We start from the raw sequence: 23025 nt of genomic DNA, 5'->3' as shown, positions 1-23025 counted from the left end.
TTCATATATCTATCACATACAAATACAAAGTTTGCCAACACAAATTCCAAAATTCCAAAGCCACGGTAAGTGTTACTAAACTACCTTACCAATCCAAGGCATCAAAACCAACTGCAAGTGCCGCAGAACGACTCTTACCAATCAAATGGTTGTCCAAATTCTAACTGCCAAATTCTGAATGACCTAACAGTCTTTTTAGAATACTCACGCCAAAAAGGTTCTCAGTCAGGGGTGACATCATGTGGAGGATCAAAATCAGGAAGACCAGAAATATACTGGGCTGCAGAGACAGAGAATCCCCAGAATATCCGTGCACAGAGTACCTCCTTAGTAGGATCCTGTCCTGTCTTCCGCAGTAGATTTCTGTATCCTGACAAGATCACTCTTTCATATAGCCACTTCTCTGATGAGGTCCACGTTGGAGCGCCATTTGAAGAAAACAACAAACCTTCTCAGGGGTCCCACTGATACTGGGTCCTTTTAAACCAACAAAGAAGAAATTGGCACAGAAGCTGTAATATAAAAAGAATACATTTATTCACCTCAGACGAGGCAGACTACGTCACACAGAAGCCTTAGCAACTGAATGAGGCAGTCTGAGGAGTACAGAAAACAGAGTCCTTATATATGCTTAGGGTTACATAGTCAGCATAAGACCAAGGGGTAGTCCTGGCTCATGTAAGCATGCAAAATGACTAATATGGACATGCAAGATCTGCTTGCTCAACAAAGTGGGAGGAGAGTTACTTCTCCATACAGCAGCAAAAATAGCCTGACAGTTCTACAAGATGAGCAGGTGCATTCTACTAGCTAGGCTCTTCTGAGCATGTGCTAAGGTGGGAGATGCTAAACATGGTTCGTTTCTAGGCAGATTACAAGAGCAGTCAACACTGAGGGAGGACAGAACATGTGGTGAGCATGTGGCAGCACATGGCAGCACATGGCAAACAAAATGGTTGCCAGAAATACAAAATGGCTTTCAGCTCATGCTAACAAATCCGTCCAATATTTAACATTATGACTTGGCAAAAAAAACTTTTGCCAAGCCCAAACCTTCCTTTTTTAATACATATAAGGCACCCCTAGGGTGGCCCTGGACAGCCCAGAGGGCACAATGCAATGTATTTAAAAAGTAGGGCACGTGCTTTTAAGTTTTGCATGTCCTGGTAGTGAAACACTCTTAAATTAGTTTTTACTTCTGCAGGGCCTATCAACCCCATAGAATAACATTGGGGTTGCCTTATTGCATTATCTAAGTGTAAATTCCAAATGGGAACAGATGACAAGTTCATGTTTTTTGTCTCCGGAATCACAATTTAAAATCCTAACTTATGTTGAAGTAAAAATGCAATCCATTAAAAGCCACTTTTAGAAAGTTAACATTTTCTTGCCTTAGCCATTAAGTGCCTGTAGCCTGTCTCTGGTCACTGACTGGGTGTAGATGACAGCTGGGCTTTGTGTATTCCTCCTAGAAAGCCACATACAATAGGGAGCGTGGGTGTGCCTGGATGGGCCATCACTGGCAGGACAGGAGCGAGGAGCTGGGCTCAGCCCTACTTACACCTAAATAAAGTGTGTCCTGCCTCCACACCAGTGGCTGTATACCACCTGCATTTAGTCTGGAGCCAGTATAGGGAAGGCTGGATGTCTGGGGACCTTAGAGGGAAACCGTATGAGCTTCTCCCTCACTTCAAAAGCACAGCTGGGTATACATTCTGGACCTCAGACACTAACTCTTCAGTACACTTCTGGACCTGTGTATACTCTGGCAGGAAGAAAGACTGCTGTGTTGCTAGATGGCTTTCCACACTACTGGACTGCTGCACTGAAGGAAATGCTTCCCCGCTGTGCTGACCTGCTGCCCTCTTGGCTGGGTGAGAAGGACTGGGCCTGCATCTTTTGAACCCAGGACCGGAGTGACTCCAAGGGCTATTTGGCTGCTCTCGTGATCTGAAGCCTCAGCAACAAAACAGGCTTCCAACAACCTTGCATCTGGACTCTGCCATCTGTGCATTTACCCTGCCAAGTGGTGCCATCTCAGTCCTGGACCCTTGGAAGAGGGCTTAAAGTGCTCTGCCAGCTGTTGTGAATCCAGCAGAACTCATGCATCTCTTCTGCTGCATGAGGCCTGCATCACATCCCAGATCTTCTAAACCACTGCATCGCCCTGACTGCTCAATTCATCATTGGTGCGGGCCCTTGCATCTCTCATCAACAGCAGCCTTGACAATGACACCAGACTCTGCAAATCAGCCTTGCAACTCTTAGAAACCTGCGGATTGCCTCGACTGGACGCTGCATCCTTGACACCCGACTTCATATTGCAAGCCTCGCCAACAAGATCCTCGATGATGGTGCAGGCCCTTTCAGCCTCACCGAATCTCTGAACTGACCCATCACGTTGGCTGTGCGACGCACCTTCAACACAGATCCACACAAGGCTCTGCATGCCAGTATTTAAGGTACCTTTTTCAGCAGGCCTAACTCGGTCCCTGTAGCCAGCTTGCACTCCATTGCTGCGGGCCTCAACATGTGACTTGGTTGTGGTCTGGTGCGCCCAGATATCCAGAGTTGGCGCTTTGTGCTTTTTGGCACCATTTTAACTTAAATCTTTAAATAGTCAGTATCGACAGTTCTACTAATTGGATTTTTGTCATTTCGGTCTAGTTTTACATATTACATTACGTGGGTGAGCAACTCCTTTCTGGTATCGGCGAGTGGAGTGCGTGAGCTGGCTGCTGCGGCTCGATTGCACTGAAGAGCCCTGCGGGTGTGGTAGCGATTTCTGAGGGGCCCTCTGTGCGAGCCCGGGGCACATTTGCGAGGGAGCGGTGGTCGGGGCCTCCTGCTGGGCGGAACGCGGGATCCCCGTACCGCCGTTCATGTAAGAGGGAGCGGATGTGAAGTGCCTGTGAGTCATGACTGCCCTGAAAAGAGCAATTGAGGCCTATCACCGGAGTTGACAGAGGAGCAGAGGAACATCACTGGGGACCGTTCTTGGTGGTCCCTGCTGACGATCTGTGCCCAGGGCTTTGCTGACTTATGAAGCTCAAAATGGTGCCTGCACCTGAGGAGAGGTGCTGATTTGGAAGGGCTGCGGGTGGCAATCGGTCGGCCCGGGGATCACGCTCGGCCTTGTGGGTGGCTCAGAGCCTGGGGGCATCATTGCGACCCCCTGAGCACGTAGGGGGCCAGCAGAGTGCAGACACTGGTGGTGAGGAAAGTCTGCATAGCAGTGGGGGCCCAATTCCGGGTGCCCTGGGTTGTGTTGCCCTAAAAGGAGCATCTTTCTGTGGCAGCCAGCACATGGGGACTGGGGAGCGTGCCTGAAGACCAGATCCCCGATCAGTGGGCCCTGACGTGAGCGGGCAGAGGGTCAGTGAGGAACACATGGAAAAGCTCGTACCAGCTTTTTCCCCTCTTTTTGCAAGACAGTGTTTGCTGCCATTATGTTCTTAGCCCGACCACGATTGTGCACCATTAAGTGCCTGACCCTAAGATGGCGAATGAGAGGAGGCATAGGCTCCATTACACCAAGGTGCCCCAGGACATCGGTACCGCTGACTTTGCCTTTGTGTGCTAACAATGCTGCGGCAGTCCTGGTCAAATGTGTCATGGGAATGCTTTTGTGTGTGTGTCTGTGCTTCTATGAGGGGGTGTGTGCGGACACGTGTGTGTGTGTGTGTGTGTGTGCGCCTGTGCGTGTATGAAAGACTATGTTCACATTTGGTGTGTGCTTGTGCATGTCTGTGCGTGTGATGGTGTGGACATGTATTTGGGTGTTTTTGTATTAGAGCATGTGATTCTATGTGTGCTTGTGTTTGTGCACAGATGTTTCTGTTTGTGTGCTATGTCTGTGCGTGTGATGATGTGTGCATTTGTTTATTTGAGTGTTTTTGTATTAAAACATGGGATTGTATGTATGCTTGTGCGTGTGGATGTTTCTGTATGTGCTCCCCCTTGTTTGCGCACATTTGTTATGTACTTGTGCATGTCTGTTCGTGTGATGGTGTGTGTGTGCATGTATTTGTGTGTACGTCCTTGGGTATTTTTGTTCAGGAGCATGTGATTGTATGTGTGCTTGTGTTCTTGATAATTTCTGTATGTGCGTGTCTGCGTGTATATGAGAGAGCACATTTATGTTTGATTGTGCATGTCTGTACATGTGATGGTGTTTGCATGTGCATGTATATGGGTGTTTTTGCATTAGAGCATGGGATTTTATGTGTGTTTGTGTTCTTGGATGTTTCTGGCTATGTGCTTGTCTGTGTGTGTCAGTGCGCATTGGAGAGTGTGTGCTCTCATTGGTGGGTGCTTGTGCATGTCTGTGCGTGTGATGGTATGTGCACGCTGGATTTGTTATTTTTTGGTATCCGCTGTCCTCGATATTGACTTTAACTGCCTGATGCCTAACCTTAGGATGGCTACCGGAGTAACAGTGTACAGTACAGTCCCCTGCCTGACCCCAAGATGGCTTCCATAGTGGTTCCCTACACGTTGTTTTACTTCCCTGGGACAACAATTGGACATTGACCAGACCTTGAACCTATCCCCTAACTTGCCTACACATCAGGACTTGGAACCTGTGGAACTTACCCCAGAATGTGGAGACCAAGCAATTTGGCTGATGCCCTGTAGAGCTACCATATAGCTAAAGAGGAGATGGGTTATGGACTCCCCCTCCCTGACATCACCTACCCGGCCAGACCTTGGGCAGATTTTCCCCTCGTCTCTATGTCCTGTTTTTCTCCGACCCCTTTACACTATCCCCTTACCCTTCTTGTGCGATTCACCTTGTCCCCTATGTTCTTTAAAGGCTTTTCTTGATACTTATGTAATTTTTAACTGATGTAATTTGCAACAATATTGTCCCTCATGTAAAGCGCTCTGATTCCATCGGGTCTAGCCAGCGCTATATAATAACCCTGTAATTAAATCTGTTCCCATTTAGTACTCTTTCTCCCTTTGCCTACCTCCCCAGCTCCTAGCTCCTATCCACTCTCCCCTGAATGTCTCACCTTGCCTGCTAGTCTGCCTAGTCCCCTGTCCTTTGTACCCTTTGACTAAGCACTCCTTCTCCCCTTTTTGGGGAAAGATCCAATATTTATACTCTGGAGTCTCAGCGTACCGGCTGAGAGAGTCCACTGCGCCTAGGGAGCCACTCACAGCTGAGGTGTGTTACGGCAACCCTTGCCAAAGCACTCCCTCTCCTCTTTTTGGGGAAGGATCCAGTATCTAGGCCTTGGAGTCTCAGAGACGCCTCTGAGAGAGTCCACTGTGTAAAGGGAGCCTCCTGCAACAGAGATAGGGAAGCGATACCACTTCCCCTGGGATCGCAGCTTACTGGACTTTGGATGTTGATTTGACTCGTCTACCGGTTTTGACACCAACACAGAGCATAATAGGCAAAAGTGTATCTTACCCCGGATGAGCCTGCATTTAGCTCTTGTAATGCCTAATCGATATAATTAATATAGTTGTTAAAAAGGAGGGTGAGGAAAAGTGCTGTTTTGCTTTTGCAAGACATGTAATACAAATGTGTCTGTCTCCCACATTGAGTCTGCTTACACCTGATCGATGTTGTTTATATGGTGGTGGGATGCCTCTCTGCCATTCTACCTTTTGTTCTGTATTATGTCTCCTATTTTAAACGTCACACTCCAGCAACTAGACAGCCTATTCCCTCTAACTCATCTATTAACCACATCAAACATCTGCACTACCCCTTCCAACACCACTAGTAACACCTAACGTCAATTAATTTAAGCTACCACAAAGAAATTGGAGGGAAGGCATGTCATGATTTGCTTGAGCATATAAAACTAATCCTAAACAAGCATTGGAAATGCAATAGGGCTCGCACTAGGAAAGTTTGGGCTATTGGTCTTATAAATTATTATTATTTTTTTTTTTTAAATAGCTAAATTAATAGCTTTGTCATTTACAATGCCAATAGTTATAACTTTCGCAAAAATGTGGCACCTATAGCATTTTTAATGCAACATGTTTTGTATTTACGTGACTTAGATGTATTGATATTACAAATAACAATGGCTTTTAATTTTTTTAAATAATTAATACTTAAATAATTTATTTAATTTGTAATAGAAATAGCTTAAACTTTTGTAAATAACTTTTGTGAAGATTATGTTCAGTGTTTTTTATTGTGACAAAAATCCAAGAACAGAAGTGAATTATTAACATCTTTTTGTGATTTGTAATAAAGCGTGAAAACTTGAAAACTGCTTGAAACATTGAAAGAACATATTTGAACCAGTGATGCTGTGGTTGCGCTGAGTGATGCTGTGGTTGCGCTGAGTGATGCTGTGGTTGTGCTGAGTGATGCTGTGGTTGCGCTGAGTGATGCTGTGGTTGCGCTGAGTGATGCTGTGGTTGCGCTGAGTGATGCTGTGGTTGTGCTGAGTGATGCTGTGGTTGCGCTGAGTGATGCTGTGGTTGCGCTGAGTGATGCTGTGGTTGCGCTGAGTGATGCTGTGGTTGCGCTGAGTGATCCTGTGGTTGCGCTGAGTGATGTGTGCATCGGTGGAGCTTAGTGGGTGCATTGGTGGAGCTGTTTGGTGGGTGCATTGGTGGAGCTTAGTTGGAGCATCGGTGGAGCTGTGTGGTGGGTGCATCGGTGGAGCTGTGTGGTGGGTGCCTTGGCGGAGCTGTGTGGTGGGTGCATCAGCGGAGCTGTGTGGTGGGTGCATCTGTGGAGCTGTGTGGTGGGTGCCTCGGTGGAGCTGTGTGGTGGGTGCCTCTATGGAGCTGGGTGGTGGGTGCCTCGGTGGAGCTGTGTAGGTGGAGCTGTGTGGTGGGTGCATCGGTGGAGCTGGGTGGTGGGTGCATCAGTGGAGCTGTGTGGTGGGTGCATTGGTGGAGCTGTGTGGTGGGTGCAACGGTGGAGCTTAGTTGGTGCATCTGTGGAGCTGTGTGGTGGGTGCCTCGGCGGAGCTGTGTGGTGGGTGCCTCGGCGGAGCTGTGTGGTGGGTGCCTCGGCAGAGCTGTGTGGTGGGTGCCTCGGCGGAGCTGTGTGGTGGGTGCCTCGGCGGAGCTGTGTGGTGGGTGCATCGGCGGAGCTGTGTGGTGGGTGCTTCTGTGGAGCTGTGTGGTGGGTGCATCTGTGGAGCTGTGTGGTGGGTGCATCTGTGGAGCTATGTGGTGGGTGCATCTGTGGAGCTGTGTGGTGGGTGCATCTGTGGAGCTGTGTGGTGGGTGCATCGGTGGAGCTGTGTGGTGGGTACCTCGGTGGAGCTGTGTGGTGGGTGCATTGGTGGAGCTGGGTGGTGGGTGCATCAGTGGAGCTGTGTGGTGGGTGCATCGGTGGAGCTTAGTGGGTGCATTGGTGGAGCTGTGTGGTGGGTGCATTGGTGGAGCTGTGTGGTGGGTGCATCGGTGGAGCTTAGTTGGTGCATCGGTGGAGCTGTGTGGTGGGTGCATCGGTGGAGCTGTGTGGTGGGTACCTCGGCGGAGCTGTGTGGTGGGTGCCTCGGCGGAGCTGTGTGGTGGGTGCATCGGTGGAGCTGTGTAGTGGGTGCATTGGTGGAGCTGTGTGGTGGGTGCTTCTGTGGAGCTGTGTGGTGGGTGCATCTGTGGAGCTGTGTGGTGGGTGCATCTGTGGAGCTGTGTGGTGGGTGCATCTGTGGAGCTGTGTGGTGGGTGCATCTGTGGAGCTGTGTGGTGGGTGCCTCGGCAGAGCTGTGTGGTGGGTGCTTCTGTGGAGCTGTGTGGTGGGTGCTTCTGTGGAGCTGTGTGGTGGGTGCATCTGTGGAGCTGTGTGGTGGGTGCATCTGTGGAGCTGCGTGGTGGGTGCATCTGTGGAGCTGTGTGGTGGGTGCATCTGTGGAGCTGTGTGGTGGGTGCATCTGTGGAGCTGTGTGGTGGGTGCATCTGTGGAGCTGTGTGGTGGGTGCATCTGTGGAGCTGTGTGGTGGGTGCCTCGGTGGAGCTGTGTGGTGGGTGCCTCGGTGGAGCTGTGTGGTGGGTGCATCGGTGGAGCTGTGTGGTGGGTGCATTGGTGGAGCTGGGTGGTGGGTGCATCAGTGGAGCTGTGTGGTGGGTGCATCGGTGGAGCTTAGTGGGTGCATTGGTGGAGCTGTGTGGTGGGTGCATTGGTGGAGCTGTGTGGTGGGTGCATCGGTGGAGCTTAGTTGGTGCATCGGTGGAGCTGTGTGGTGGGTGCATCGGTGGAGCTGTGTGGTGGGTACCTCGGCGGAGCTGTGTGGTGGGTGCCTCGGCGGAGCTGTGTGGTGGGTGCATCGGTGGAGCTGTGTAGTGGGTGCATTGGTGGAGCTGTGTGGTGGGTGCTTCTGTGGAGCTGTGTGGTGGGTGCATCTGTGGAGCTGTGTGGTGGGTGCATCTGTGGAGCTGTGTGGTGGGTGCATCTGTGGAGCTGTGTGGTGGGTGCATCTGTGGAGCTGTGTGGTGGGTGCCTCGGCAGAGCTGTGTGGTGGGTGCTTCTGTGGAGCTGTGTGGTGGGTGCTTCTGTGGAGCTGTGTGGTGGGTGCATCTGTGGAGCTGTGTGGTGGGTGCATCTGTGGAGCTGCGTGGTGGGTGCATCTGTGGAGCTGTGTGGTGGGTGCATCTGTGGAGCTGTGTGGTGGGTGCATCTGTGGAGCTGTGTGGTGGGTGCATCTGTGGAGCTGTGTGGTGGGTGCATCTGTGGAGCTGTGTGGTGGGTGCCTCGGTGGAGCTGTGTGGTGGGTGCCTCGGTGGAGCTGTGTGGTGGGTGCATCGGTGGAGCTGTGTGGTGGGTGCATCGGTGGAGCTGTGTGGTGGGTGCATCGGTGGAGCTGTGTGGTGGGTGCATCGGTGGAGCTGTGTGGTGGGTGCATCGGTGGAGCTGTGTGGTGGGTGCCTCGATGGAGCTGTGTGGTGGGTGCATCGGTGGAGCTGTGTAGGTGGAGCTGTGTGGTGGGTGCATCGGTGGAGCTGTGTGGTGGGTGCATCAGTGGAGCTGTGTGGTGGGTGCATCGGTGGAGCTTAGTGGGTGCATTGGTGGAGCTGTGTGGTGGGTGCATTGGTGGAGCTGTGTGGTGGGTGCATCGGTGGAGCTTAGTTGGTGCATCGGTGGAGCTGTGTGGTGGGTGCATCGGTGGAGCTGTGTGGTGGGTGCCTCGGCGGAGCTGTGTGGTGGGTGCCTCGGCGGAGCTGTGTGGTGGGTGCATCGGTGGAGATGTGTAGTGGGTGCATCGGTGGAGCTGTGTGGTGGGTGCTTCTGTGGAGCTGTGTGGTGGGTGCATCTGTGGAGCTGTGTGGTGGGTGCATCTGTGGAGCGGGTGCATCTGTGGAGCTGTGTGGTGGGTGCATCTGTGGAGCTGTGTGGTGGGTGCCTCGGTGGAGCTGTGTGGTGGGTGCATCGGCGGAGCTGTATGGTGGGTGCTTCTGTGGAGCTGTGTGGTGGGTGCATCTGTGGAGCTGTGTGGTGGGTGCCTCGGCGGAGCTGTGTGGTGGGTGCCTCGGCGGAGCTGTATGGTGGGTGCATCGGTGGAGCTGTGTGGTGGGTGCTTCTGTGGAGCTGTGTGGTGGGTGCATCTGTGGAGCTGTGTGGTGGGTGCATCTGTGGAGCTGTGTGGTGGGTGCATCTGTGGAGCTGTGTGGTGGGTGCATCTGTGGAGCTGTGTGGTGGGTGCCTCGGTGGAGCTGTGTGGTGGCTGCATCGGTGGAGCTGTGTGGTGGGTGCATCGGTGGAGCTGTGTGGTGGGTGCATCGGTGGAGCTGTGTGGTGGGTGCATCGGTGGAGCTGTGTGGTGGGTGCCTCGGTGGAGCTGTGTGGTGGGTGCATCGGTACCCAGAGGTGGGCTGCGCCACTGCCTTGGTATATTGGTGCGAAAGCAAAAATGTTACTGACGACACATACCAATTGATGAGGAGGTCCGAGTCAAAGCCTTTCCATGTGTGCATGCATTTTTTATAACACTAGAATGATTGTCTAGGCCAATCCTAACAAATGCTCTGGACCCCGAGAACATGGAAACAACACTATGCACTCTGTTCAACTCACCCAATTTACCTTTCAGCAATAGGGACATGATTTTGATGCCCTAGATATTACTTTTGAACCGATATAGCACTTTGCCAGCGGTAGTATAATGCCCTGCTCTAGATTTCAATATGAAAACCAGACGAGGTAAGCTGCCTGGCAGACCTCCAACAATGTTTTTTAATTATTCACCGACTAACTTAAAAACACCTCTGTGGACCGAGATATTTGAAAATAACTATGATCAAAGGCAGCAGCACCGAGAGGAACTTTACTGTTAAAATGCAACCCGTTACCATCAAACATGGCCCTGCACGGCTATGCTGCTCATGCTTTCCTGAGCGGCCACGGGATGGCTATTCTGTATGCGCTCTACCTCAGCATAGTCTGCAGCTCCAACCCCCCCCCACTTCTAGGAAAGACAGGCCATCCCGCCTGCCGTAACCATGATAAGAATGTTAATTAATACCCCGCTCATGGACACAGCAGAAGGGGAGGGGGCCGAAGGGGGCACATTCCTGAATCTAGCCAACTAACAGACATAAGGAAAATAAATGACTTTCACATGCGAACGCTAGTCATCAAATATTGTATCGCTTTCTAACTATGAATTAGGCAAACTAAGTAGTTGAGTTTTAAAAACGAATAAGTTATCTTAACATTTAAAAGTGCGGGAACATTTCTACACCATGCATAGGACATGTTTGAGTGAATAATGCGCTATTTCCACTGCCAGCTTCGCCGGTCTGCAAACAATACCAAGAAAAAAAATTCGAGAGAGCAGTCCGAAACTGGTAAAACTGAAAACGCACTCCTCCCTGCCCGTGTTCCCATTAAATGTATTACAAACAATAGCCGATTCATGTAAAGATTCAAATCTAGATAGAAAATGCTCAATGTTTTCCAATTGAGGGGCACAGCAAGCATCCATGGTAAAATTGCAAGCCGAAAATAAACCCTAAAAGCAACATCTGCTTATTAGTGATCCAAATGTCAACGCTTCAGAGTGAGTTTTTTTAACCACTGTTGTGACCTCACTGCAAGCACTCGTAAGCATACCATGTCAGAAGTCCCAATGCAGACAGGCTGACTTCGCTTTTCATCCTTTCAACGTCGAAAACGGAATTGTTTATAGCAGTACTGGTCGCCTTCAGTACATCGAATGTGACGTGCAGTGTCCCAGGTGATCAGTTCACACTTTGTATTCGTGTTAAATCCCTTCAGATGTAGCTACACCCGAGCTGTATATCGTGCACTAATAAGATACGGGTTTGAGATGGTGAAAGAGCTGCTTATCTCTTATGGAGATAGATTATCTGGGGGGAGGAAGGGCTCCTAATGGGAAGTGTAGACGGGGAGAAATTGAGAAAAAAAGCTGAGCAGGGAGGGTGTTATTGCGGCTATCTGTTTGCCCGAGGGGAGGAGAAATGCCGACCTGAGGCAGAGCACACGCTGAGAAGCTTGTGGGAGGGGGGCTGGGCTGCCTTTGATCTGGTAATGCGAGGCAGGCAGGCAGGCGGCTGGTGGCATTGTGCACGCGCTTTGTAGGGCTTGCGCTTGCGCAATGACCTAAAAAGCACATGCACTTGAAGGAATCGCCAGTGGAATCGCCAGTGGTGGTTAAACACCGGATAAGCCGTAATAGAGCTTCGCCAGTGATGCGCAGAAGCGCATCAGCAGGCGAGCCCTAAAAAACAATTGGAGCAAATAAATCTGGACTAGCTTTTAACCTTGGCTTCTGGAGTAGCGTGCTTCCCAGCGTAAAGCTCTTCAACGCTTGGACATGGATCATACCCGCTATATTAATACAATAATTACAGTGTCCTGCTATCCCACTTAGACTGTACCCAAATGTGATCAGTGACACCGGAACAAAATCCAAACACATAGTGTACTGGATACTTTTTAACTCCAACGTTCTTACTTTCTTATGTGACTCAACTTTACCGTATTTTTGTATTGACTGTATTAGATGCATGTAAAGGGCACAAACAAATTAGCCTTCTTAGCGACGAGCAACCCATAATGTTATGCAAAGACCATTAAATGACATGAAATATCCGGACTCTGTTCTGGTGAAGGCTGTGCACTTTCTTTTGTTCATTCCTTCTAAGTGCACTGCTAGGTTTCAATACTCGCATCTGCTTATTTTTTAAATATGACATTGAGATTCTAATGACATTTTTTACAATACCAGGTGAGACAAAAGATTATGGCAGTGCCAGTATTTTGAAGAAAACAACATAGGAAAATATGGCCTAATTTTAATGCAAAATCATATGTTCTTATATGTAAGTGTGTGCTCTATTGTCATATTAGCGAATCAAAGCAACGCTGCAGTTTGTATTGTGTTCTGTTACCTTTTGTGTATAAGAAAAACATGTGTATTCTATTGTGTGCTTAGAATTCAATGTACTGCTGAATAGAGCTGTAATCCCTTGTCCATTAATGCCCATTTTTCAATTCTTCAACCATTTCAGACAAACTGAGGCAAACAAAAGAAAATAGCTGCTAAGTACAGAATTTCCATACCTCTTGCATTCAAGCGCCTATGTCAAGAGAATGGCGTTTGGCAGACCAACACAATTATTTAGTTTCTTTCCGCTATTACAAAGTAAGATAAAACCGGATTGAGTTCCATTCTGTTACCCAGTCAACAATTCGTGCGTTTCTATTTACAGTCACAAGTCAAAATCCATACGATGTTTTCCCTGCAAATCCCAAGTCGCTGTTTGATCTTTGATGAACATTTTCATCCAATCGATTCCGCTGTCTGGTAGCTTTTCTTGCAGAGGACATCACAACAATTGTGTGCACAATTGTATATCAGACAGCTGTACACTACCGAAAATGCTGCATTTTGATTGCTTCCTACCAAGTCGATACCTACAGAGCAGATTCATTGCTGTAACATAAGACAAGCCACATTACAGTACCAACCCACATATCACAAAACCTTTTTTTTTAAAATGTTTTTTATTAGGTTTTACATTTGGGGAAGGAGAGAAGGAAGAAAACAGGATTAACATGAGTAAATTAGTGCTCAGTGGTACACATAGTGATAGCACAAAGTCCTGCAGACCATAGCCACATCAGCAATGCGAACTTAGCATTTGCAAACGTTTATGTATTAGTTTTCAGACTTAGTAGCAGAACTTGGTCAGCACTAGTCAAGCACGCATGGGTAGATTTCCACGGCGATCACAACACCTTCTTAGCATAAAAGCTGCCTGCGAAAAGGACAGAGTTTTAATAAAGAACCAGAGAGTTCACCTAGGTCACAGGCTGTCCCTAAACTGGGAGACATGCTGCTGGAGATGACAGGTTTGGAATCATTCACTTTCCTGCACAGACTGCTGTACATGAAAATTGTTCTTATCCCACAACTACACGTTCCTGAAAGAATGAGTCCATGAAAACATTGCTTTCAATCTGTGTGTGTATACTTTAAAGGTGTTTTTTTTTTTAAAGTAGCATCAGTATTCTACCTCAGTTACAATGGTACTTATTTAAAACAATAAAAACATTAATTATTACCTTTGCAGTTGTCTATAAGCAGGGCCTCTGGAATTTGGTGGCAAGAGAGGCCATGTTATGCGGCAGTGTTGACTAAATTATGCGTCAAGAAAAGGCTTATTATGCAGCATAATGTGGCACATTTTGTGATAGTGTTACTTCATATTTTTTTTATTTTTACACTTGGTAACACAGTCTAGACATTGGCTGCACCTGATTAGTACCAGTTTAACACACAAATATAGCAGTAAGCAACATAAGGGTGACCAGTCAACCTTTCAAAAGGTCCTTCCACTGCGTGGCATCACATGTTGCTGTGTTTTAGTAACTTTTAAACTGTTTGAGCTAGAAACAAAATTATTTTTTGGTTAAAACCTGCAGATTATACAGATTAGCAGTGGATTATGTGGCTAATGCTGCAAATCTATAATATGCAAATATCGCACAATCACATAATTCCAGTGCCCTGTCTATAAGGTTCTCAGTACATTTTTATAGACATATTATTCATACATATTTTATATTTTCAAATGTGTTTTTATAATTTCCTTGTATTTAACTCACAATAAAAATACATTGGAGGCCAGGGCACACTCATTCAGGAAGGTGAAACTAATGAAAATTAAGTGAGAAAAAGTTCAAAGAAAAAATAAAAGTCCAAATAGCTACTCATTTGAAGGGTCTCACTTTCCATAAGAACACAAATCTATTCTTTTTAAATATGAGATCAGTCTGCAATAAGTTTCCTGTACCTACTGTAATCTACTGTCACACATTTAGCAAGGGAGGGTAGGTGGTCTGAGGAAACATATGTGGAAAAAGGATGTTGGACTTAAATTGAGATCGCTCTTTAAATATTTTTAGACCTTAAAAAATATATAATGCCAAAATGACTATGAATCTATGGCTTTCCACTCAGATTTTTAATCTGCTGCTTTCATGTTTATATTTACACCTTGAAGCTAATTAATTCAGCTTGCTCCACAGAAAAAGACTTTAAATTGAACACATCCTATTCGGCAACATGGTACCCATTTTATAATGAAGATATTATGTTAGCGCTCTAGTTGTTCACTAGAAATCTGGTGAAGCTACAGATGACCACAAGGATATCAGCTGCTGACAGAGAGCTGCTGCTGTTGAAAGTATGTTTCACTCAGCCTGCCAGACATATTTCTGGCATGGATGAGTAAAATAATTGAGAATTTATAGAAAATGTGTCATCATTGTAGCATTCCCCAAAGTCATTTGTATGACAAATTGTCATTCATCATTTTATTTATTTACTGCAGTGTTCTCTGTAGGAATTATTTTAAATTCTTCAACACCTATTCCAGCAACATGGCTTACCAGTGTGCCACACACTAGTTATGATCATAGTATGCTAGTGTTCTTGTTGCTCAATGGAACACTGTGGTGAAGCCGCAGTAGAATACTGACGTGTCAACTGACAGACTGCGGCTGTTGTGGGAAATGCATGTGTTACTGGACATATCAGACTTTTTCCTCTCATTGCAGAGGAATCTATGTGAGAATTTGTTGAAAATGTGGCCTCCTTTAAGCTTCTAAAACACTTACCATCACTACCATAAGAAAATCATGTGTGAGCACTACTTTCTCTCAAATCTTGAAGCAGACGCTCAATATTTTTCATATGATTGAAAGCACCTTAGAATTTCCAACAATTATTAAAGTTGCTATCCCATAAACACATGATTTATGTTACTATGAAAATCTATTATCAGCCTTTCTGTGTGCACCTTGTTGGAAGCCTCAAATCCAGGCTTTAATTATAATGCGTTTCAATGGGACAAACATGAGCACCCAAAAATTTAACAGCTGTGGTCCTTGTAATCTTTACCTAATTATTCCAATGAAAACTACATCTACCGAACAATTTTGGGAATTTCACCCGAAATTTTAAAGTACTGATTCCCAACATCAGTATTATATAAGGGAAAGGCTCTCCCATATAGGTGTTTGACTTAGGTAGAGTAGGGCCTTCAACTTCGCAACGGGACTCTCTGACCCCACACAGTTCAGTACTTACATGGGAGTGCCCTCCCCTTTAAATAATATTTCTTAAGCGGTTTCCTCTTTACCATGGTCTCCGAAATCTAAAGCAGTTTGGTATCGGATGAAAGTCTGTAAACCTGTTTGCTATTTTTTTAGTTTTGTCACTCTTGAGTTTGAGTATAAAGTAGTACTTGCCATATGCAGTTTCACTTTCACATTTGTTGTCATTCAGCTGTGATTATGACAATAATCATGTTGACTAAAAAGTAGTACCTACCCTTAAAGTAGTTCCACTTACGCTTTCAATTTAATTGTTTGTGAATCCTGTGTGTCAAATCTATTTCCAGAACATTATTTCAAGTGATGGATCGTAAAGCCTTCAAGAACTTAGAGTGGTGCACAAGTATATTGTATGCCTTTTATTTTAGTTGTCCTGAAATGATTTGCTCAATTTCGTGTTTTTGTGTTGTGCATTTTTTAATCTTATTTTTATTTTATTTTGTTTTTATGTGCAGTGCCTGGTGTTCGAAGATGCTCCCTTTGGGGTTCAGGCAGCACTAACAGCTGGGATGCAGGTGGTCATGGTCCCTGATGAAAATCTGAACAGAGAGCTTACAAAGGATGCTACAGTGGTGTTGAAGTCTTTGGAAGATTTTAAGCCTGAACTGTTTGGTCTACCAGCATATGGTTAAAAGCTGTAACATTGAATTTGATTTTTACTCTGAGAAGGCTCCTCTTTAGTATAATTTTTTTATTAATGTTTCCATCAGTGGATAGTAATGAATAAAAGGCATAGGAATATGTCTCCTTAGTCTTGCTATTTTTTGCTCTCAAACTCATCTTGTACACACCCCACACACTTTTCAGCCACTTCTCTGAGAACAACACCACCCACTCATAAAAATGATCAATGTATTGGTTTTTTTTATGCTGTGTTGTTTGTGTAACAGAACTGTTGTTTGGACAAGTGCTTATATGGCTGAGAAGAACAACGGGAATCTGTAATCAGCTGAAATAAAGTTAACAAATCGCTGTATATGTAGCGTCAACCTTTGTAACCACGTGTAGGCTTTCCATAACTGGAGTGTGGACCAGAAAAGCCAATGTATTTGTTTATTCCGATTTATTGACACAACATCAGTGAACAGTCTCCCTGCTCTAAAGTTAATAAGGCTTCTAAATGAGAAGCATTATATTTTTTAAATAGCTTGGTTTTAAGACCTTTCCTAAATGTTAAGCGAATAGGTGTACATTGCACATACTTTGGAAAGGTATTGCAGGCCAGAGAAGCCTGGAGCGGAAAGGTCTACCTCCCAAAATGGGCTCTTTGAAAACAAGGGAATTAAAGGATTACTGATGAGACAGAGAGCAGTATTCTAGCTGGAGTCCATTTTATGAATCTTTTGGAAATGTAACAATGAGAGTTAACATAGACACACAATGAATGAAACATAGTGTCCTAAAGTAATAGATTGGCAAATAGGCAACCATTGCAGGGCTTTTAGGATAGGCTTAGCAACGTTGGGTGCCACTAAATACCTGGGCTGCCGTGTCTGGAACAATTTGAAGTCTAGTTGGGAATAAACTTTTGATGCCAAGCTAGAGACCATTGAAATAGTTTTACTTTGAAACATTTAGAGATTACACAAATGTTGTCTGCTCTAAGGTGTCAATGGAGGAAATACATGACAAAGACGCTGTATATTAAAAATGCAAAAAGAAATTACTAAGTATGTCTCTAGTGCAATAATGTGAGCACTATGAGCTCTCTGTCCAAATAGTAAACTGTGGTGTATCTTCATCCAGAGTGATAGTCCTTTGTGAAGAAAGATTCCTAAATTAAATAAAGGTTGACATTATACAGATTTTGGGCAGAAGATATTTGGGTGTTACGCTTGAAATCCTTTTTGATGCCAGATAAAATGGGGCTTACTATCTTAGTGACCATCAGAAGAATTCTGAAAAAAACAAACCTTAAGGAGCTTTTTCAAAGAAACGACCTACTGTCAGTTGAAGTCTCTAAGCCTTGTTTTAATCAGTGCGACAACCAATCGGTAAGGGCCAAATTGCGAGATCAAGAGCAGCAACCTCTGTATTGCATAGAGCTGGAGGCTAATTATTTGCATAGCCTCATTTTCAAAAGGTTGACCCTCCAGAGATAATTACTTCTTTTTTAGACTTTGCCATTTTCTGAAAGGTTTTAGCAAAAAGAAGTGGGGAGAGGATGTGGCCTAGCTGTTAGGGCTGTCAACGTCCAAGCTGGGGAACTGGGTTCGAGTCTCAGCAGAGACGCTCAACATCCTATGATTCTAGGCAAATCATGTAATTTCCCCGTGCCTAACTAATATGAAGGTGTCTGTCTGTAACGCAACTAGTGCTCATGTAAAGCACTCTGATACCTTTGTGTCAACTTTGCGCTATATAAAACTCCACACAAAAAAGGGAAAAGTTGTACAATTGAAAGAGGTTTGGAACTCTGTACTAAGCTGGTTAGTTAATATTACTTTTACTGGCAAGCAATTTAGAATAAGAAACATTGCAAAAATCGATTTGCTGATATTCTAAAGATTTATACTGCCTGGGGCATGTGAGTAGAAACTCTTATCAAGCGGAATCAAGCTGGAAATTATGAAACCATGAAATTCTTGTTTGTGTTTTGAATGAAATGGGCATGATATAATAAATAATACTAAAAAGAATTTATGATGAGGGCCTGTACTTGACATAAAATTACCCTCTTTAACATATAGGACTTTGATTGCCATGCCTTCATCAATTAAGTTCTTCTTCTGCAGTGGAGTGCCAAATTCCCATCTATCCCTTCAAACACCATTGAATTAATCAATAGAATGCTTTTTATCCAGCCTTGTTATTCTGATGGGAAACTGTATTGTCTCTCCAAGTAGCATGACAATAACCATTGATTTTAGATCATCCTAATCAGTGCTTAATTTGAGCCTGTGGTTCCCAATGCTCGACACCGGCACATAATTAGCAACATTGGCACTTATGACAGTGTGCCACATGGTGGGCTGGTTGTCTGATTTAGAATGTTCACTAATTCAATATATGTTAAAAATGGCTAATACCTGCTGCCCATACTAATGTTATAACTTTCCGGGCCTGAAATATTTTGACTTGTCACACTTGTAGGAGTGTGATGGTTAGTACCTGGTTTGGTACTGTCATTGGTAGTGCTAGCAGGGACAATGGGTGGCACAGGCTGCACCAACTTCCTGATGAGGGCCCTGGCACTTCATTTTTACAAACTAAGCACTGATCCTAATTATGTAATGAGCCTGTCTGCACAGTTGGCCAAACACCACAGATAACTGTGGCACAACTATGCCATATTGTATTGAGAGATGCCATATCTGTGCTAATTGTGATCATGAAGAAGGGTGAAACTGTAAGGGACACTTATCACTAGATCCCATCAATAGTGCTCAATTTGCCGAAAAGAATAATCAAGCTCCCTCAAATTTCTTTAGAAATACTGTCTAGTCCTAGCCTCATAGTTCACAACCTATGCAAGCATATGATGCAATATGCCTTCTTGATTTTAACAAATGCAAATACAGTACTCAAAACTTCCATTTCTTTTATGTGGCGTGCAATCCTTTAATGATAACAAAGCAAGAGTTGAGGAAAATGTTAGAATTGTATGTTAAGAGATCATGGTATTTAATCACTACTATGTGTATTGATTTGTTGTTTGCATTAAGATAAAGGTCAAGTCGGTTTTTTATCTTTTCTCCTCTAATCCTTTGGCTGACCACCACGACTCCCAAATTAAAATTAATGAATGCCACAGTGACTTCCAAACTGGTAATAATGAATGAAAAGTCCATTTAATCCCTTTTGCTGAAATTTCACAAGACCAAACTAAAACCATCCTCCTGCAAACTAAGTCAGGCTCTCCGCAGGATCCATGCCCACTGAAAACTATTCTTTAGGTAGCTGACACTATTTCAGACCACCTAACAGAAATTTCTAATCTTATAATTAAGCCAGGAAAATTCCACAGTGTCTGGAAGATAGCCCATATTCTCCCTTTAATCAAAAAAGCTAACCTCAATCCTTTATATCCTTGGAACTACCGTCCCATTTACAGATTGCCCCTTCCGGTGAAAATAATTGAAAAAGCTCTCAACTCACAGTTGACAGGTTTCATTGAGGACCGGAGCCACTGAGACTCTTGCCATCTCTGATTTAGAAAACATCACAGCACAGAATTGGCTTTGATAAGTGCCTTGGAACACATTAGATGGACACTGGATGTTGGAGGTAGTGCAGTGCTGGTCCTTTTAGACCTCTCAGCGGCATTTGACACTGTAAACAACCAAATCCTGCTGAATAGACTTGAGGATATTGGGGTAAAAGATAAAGCCCTTGCTTTTGACAAATCATTTCTGTCAGACAGAATACAGTTTGTTGCAACTGATAATTTCAAATCCCCATCCTCTCTCCCTCGCGGCGTCCCCCAGGGTTCGTCTCTTAGCGCGATCCTTTTTCACATCTATATGACCCCTTTGGCCAAACTTATTAGATCATTTGGGTTCTCTGCAGTTACCTATGCAGATGACACACAATTAGTGATCTCCGTATTATCTAATCCCTAAGAGATAGCAAAGTGTTTTTACAACTGAATGCAAGAGATCGGAAAATGGATGGCCAAAAACTGTTAAAAGTTGAATTCAGGCAAGACCTAGGTGCTACAAAAGGGGGGGTGGGATCTGTGCACACGCCTGATTCAATGTGACCTCAGTGTCACTATTCATTACATACAAAACCAACGCAAACAATTAATCAATTGCACATGTGGCCGGGAAAAAGTATAGATGTCGCTGAAGTTTGATCAATGCGGGGTATGCTGGTAAGTACCAGAACTTCGAACAGAACACCAAATCTGTATTCTGACTCCCGGCTCGAAAAATGTTCTCTATCTCTGTGGCGTCCGCGTGTGTCCGGAATTATAACCGGCGGAGAGCACAATAAATTCTTGCAGTGCATTAAGTGGCAAAGTCGGCCCGATTGGAGCCCTGATGAAGTCGTGGGCTAAGTGCCCTGACGAAACACGTGTTGGCTGGGCGTTGAAATTAAAAGAAAACATGAAGAATAACATCACTCCAGACTACATGTGCAATTGATTCATTGTTTGTGTTGGTTTTGTATGTAATGAATAGTGACACTGAGGTCACATTGAATCAGGCATGTGCACAGATCCCCCCTTTTGTATCTATTTTGAGCGGATCTAGGTCCCCACTGGAGGTGTTATGTTTTTCCTCCCGTCTGTAGCACCGTCACGGATAGAGAATTAGATATCTTACGTGACACACTGCGGGCGCCATAACTGATTGACCACAAAGAAAAACCCTGTCCGATGTTTGTAAGACCGAGGTGCTCCTCTTTGGGAAGGATACTTCCTTCTGGTCCCAAGACTGATGGCCACCTGAACTTGGACAACTTCCGTCACCAATCACGTGGCAAAAAATTTTGGAGTTATCTTTGACACCATCTGACCTTCAAAGGACATGTGAATACAATCACTTTTGCCTCCTTCTTTACAATGAAATTCTTATGGAAGATCTTTCCTTTCATTCCGAAGGAACTGCAAAAAACAGTAATTTCTGATTTGATACTTTCAAAAATTGACTATGCAAATGAGCTTTTTGTAAATGTAAGAAAAAGAAGTATAAATAAGTTGCTGGTCCTACAGAACTCAGCTGCTCGCCTGTTACTAGGCATACCCAAAAGTGAAATAGCATGCAATATAATTGTCCCCAGAGTAAAAAGAGAAAAATGAGGTGGGAGAAGTTTTATTGGCAGCATTTCCCGTTTCTGGAACACCCTCCCTTTATTCCTGAAAAAGGAAACAGACCTTCTCTGCTTTAAGAAAACACTGAAAACTTGGCTTTTCCATCTCTAGGAGTCTCTAAAGATTGGCCAGCCTCATAACCTGATACTGCCCAGTTTGCAAGCTTGCGCGCCTAGACACCTCAGAGTAGTAGTGTGCGTTTATTATATATTTTAATTTAATTTCAAGAGAGGCCTTTTCTAGTTCCATCAGTGCTTTATTTCTGTTTAGATAGAAAAAGAAACAATTTATGACTCCGTTCAAAGATATGTGCTTGACCTTTTTATCTTCCATTAAAACCGATTTCGACAGTAACATCATTTGCATGTTCCCCATAATCTGTTAGACTATAAAATGCAAAGTGTAAATCAAAATGGATCTGAATATTCATTGTTAAAGAGGCTCCCGCTCTGTGTCCATCACACAAAGTATGGTCACGAGGCCAGGTTTAGTAGGAAGGTCTCTAGTAGGCTGTTTTAAAAAGCAAAAGGTCCATTGTTGGATACGAGCAGCTGTTCTACTGTACATCATGCCTTTGCTGGGCCTGTGCAACAGCTGATGTTCATGACAAAATAGTTCAATAAAGAATTTCCAGCCAAGATAATGTGTAACAGTAAATAAATCTAAGCTCAGTAAAAAGATATTGTCGTTTTTGTGTCAAACACGAACGCATTCTGGCACGGAATGGAGCTCAGCACACGGTAACCTAGATAGACTAGTTTGATAAAAGTTGCTGTTTTGTAACAGATTCACCATGAGGAGGGGGCACTGCTGGACTCTTGAGCACCGCCTCTTGCACGTGCGTGGCATCTACTTCTCCCTCCGCTGCTCTGGCCCCGTTACCTGCCATCTTTGAGGGATGACGGCACTGATGAGTGAACAAATAGTGGGAGAGGAGGGGTGCACAACGAAAAGGTGAGTAGGTTGGTCGATAGAAGCTTCTGAATTCTGGGTGCACTCGTAGGGTAGTGTTATCCGTCTGAAACACTTTAAACTATTATTGTGGTTGTGTATTGTGTCTCTCACCACTGCCCCTTTTTGCTTCCTCCTCAGCTCTCCGTGACCAAGGGCACCTACGCCCGAAATACATTGGAGGTCAATGTTTAAATGTTACGGATAACGACAGTCGGATATGCTGTTTAATATTCGAGTCAACTATCCTCAAATGAGTATAAATAACTGAAATGAAATAAACGAAGATATATACAACTGAAAGCGAAGCACTTTTGTGTGATCCAAATTGGTGTGCCTCACCAGGGGATGTATCTGCGGGGCTCCGCATACACAACCACAATGACACTGATGAGTGCCCATGTGGAACAAAACTCCTGCGCGCGCGCGTTTGCAGAGCTCCATTTGAGATGCGCGCCAAAGCTCATCAGCTGAAGCTGCGGGTTAGCAGCTACTCTGTGGTAATCTTTAGAAATGAATTATATTATCCTCCGATGCGGAAACGCTGCATGTTTCTGACCCCATTTATCCCATATGCAGTATGACATAATGAATCCAGGATTTGATTTCTCCACACTCCTGCTCAGGTTTCTCGCTCTGATCTTTACAGATTACAGAGCTAACCCACTAAGAGGTAATCAAGAGATACGACATCGGAAACGGAGACTGAATGGGTATGTTTAATTAACAATAGCCAGTAATT

General features: G+C 45.0%; 1 protein-coding gene across 1 annotated transcript in view; it reads left to right on the top strand.

Annotated features, from left to right (window-relative positions):
- The window catches only part of PUDP (pseudouridine 5'-phosphatase), an 824232-nt gene extending 807682 nt beyond the window's left edge, over positions 1–16550 (top strand). Inside the window, exon 4 of the mRNA XM_086934658.1 lies at positions 16030–16550. Coding sequence (XP_086790784.1) covers positions 16030–16206 — 177 coding nt within the window. The 3' untranslated portion in view covers positions 16207–16550. The remainder of the gene's footprint in view (positions 1–16029) is intronic.
- Positions 16551–23025: the final 6475 nt, after the last annotated feature.

The sequence above is a fragment of the Lissotriton vulgaris genome, chromosome 8, assembly GCF_964263255.1.
Source record: "Lissotriton vulgaris chromosome 8, aLisVul1.2, whole genome shotgun sequence".
Classification (NCBI taxonomy): domain Eukaryota; kingdom Metazoa; phylum Chordata; class Amphibia; order Caudata; family Salamandridae; genus Lissotriton; species Lissotriton vulgaris.
This window is presented reverse-complemented; position numbering and strand designations above follow the sequence as displayed.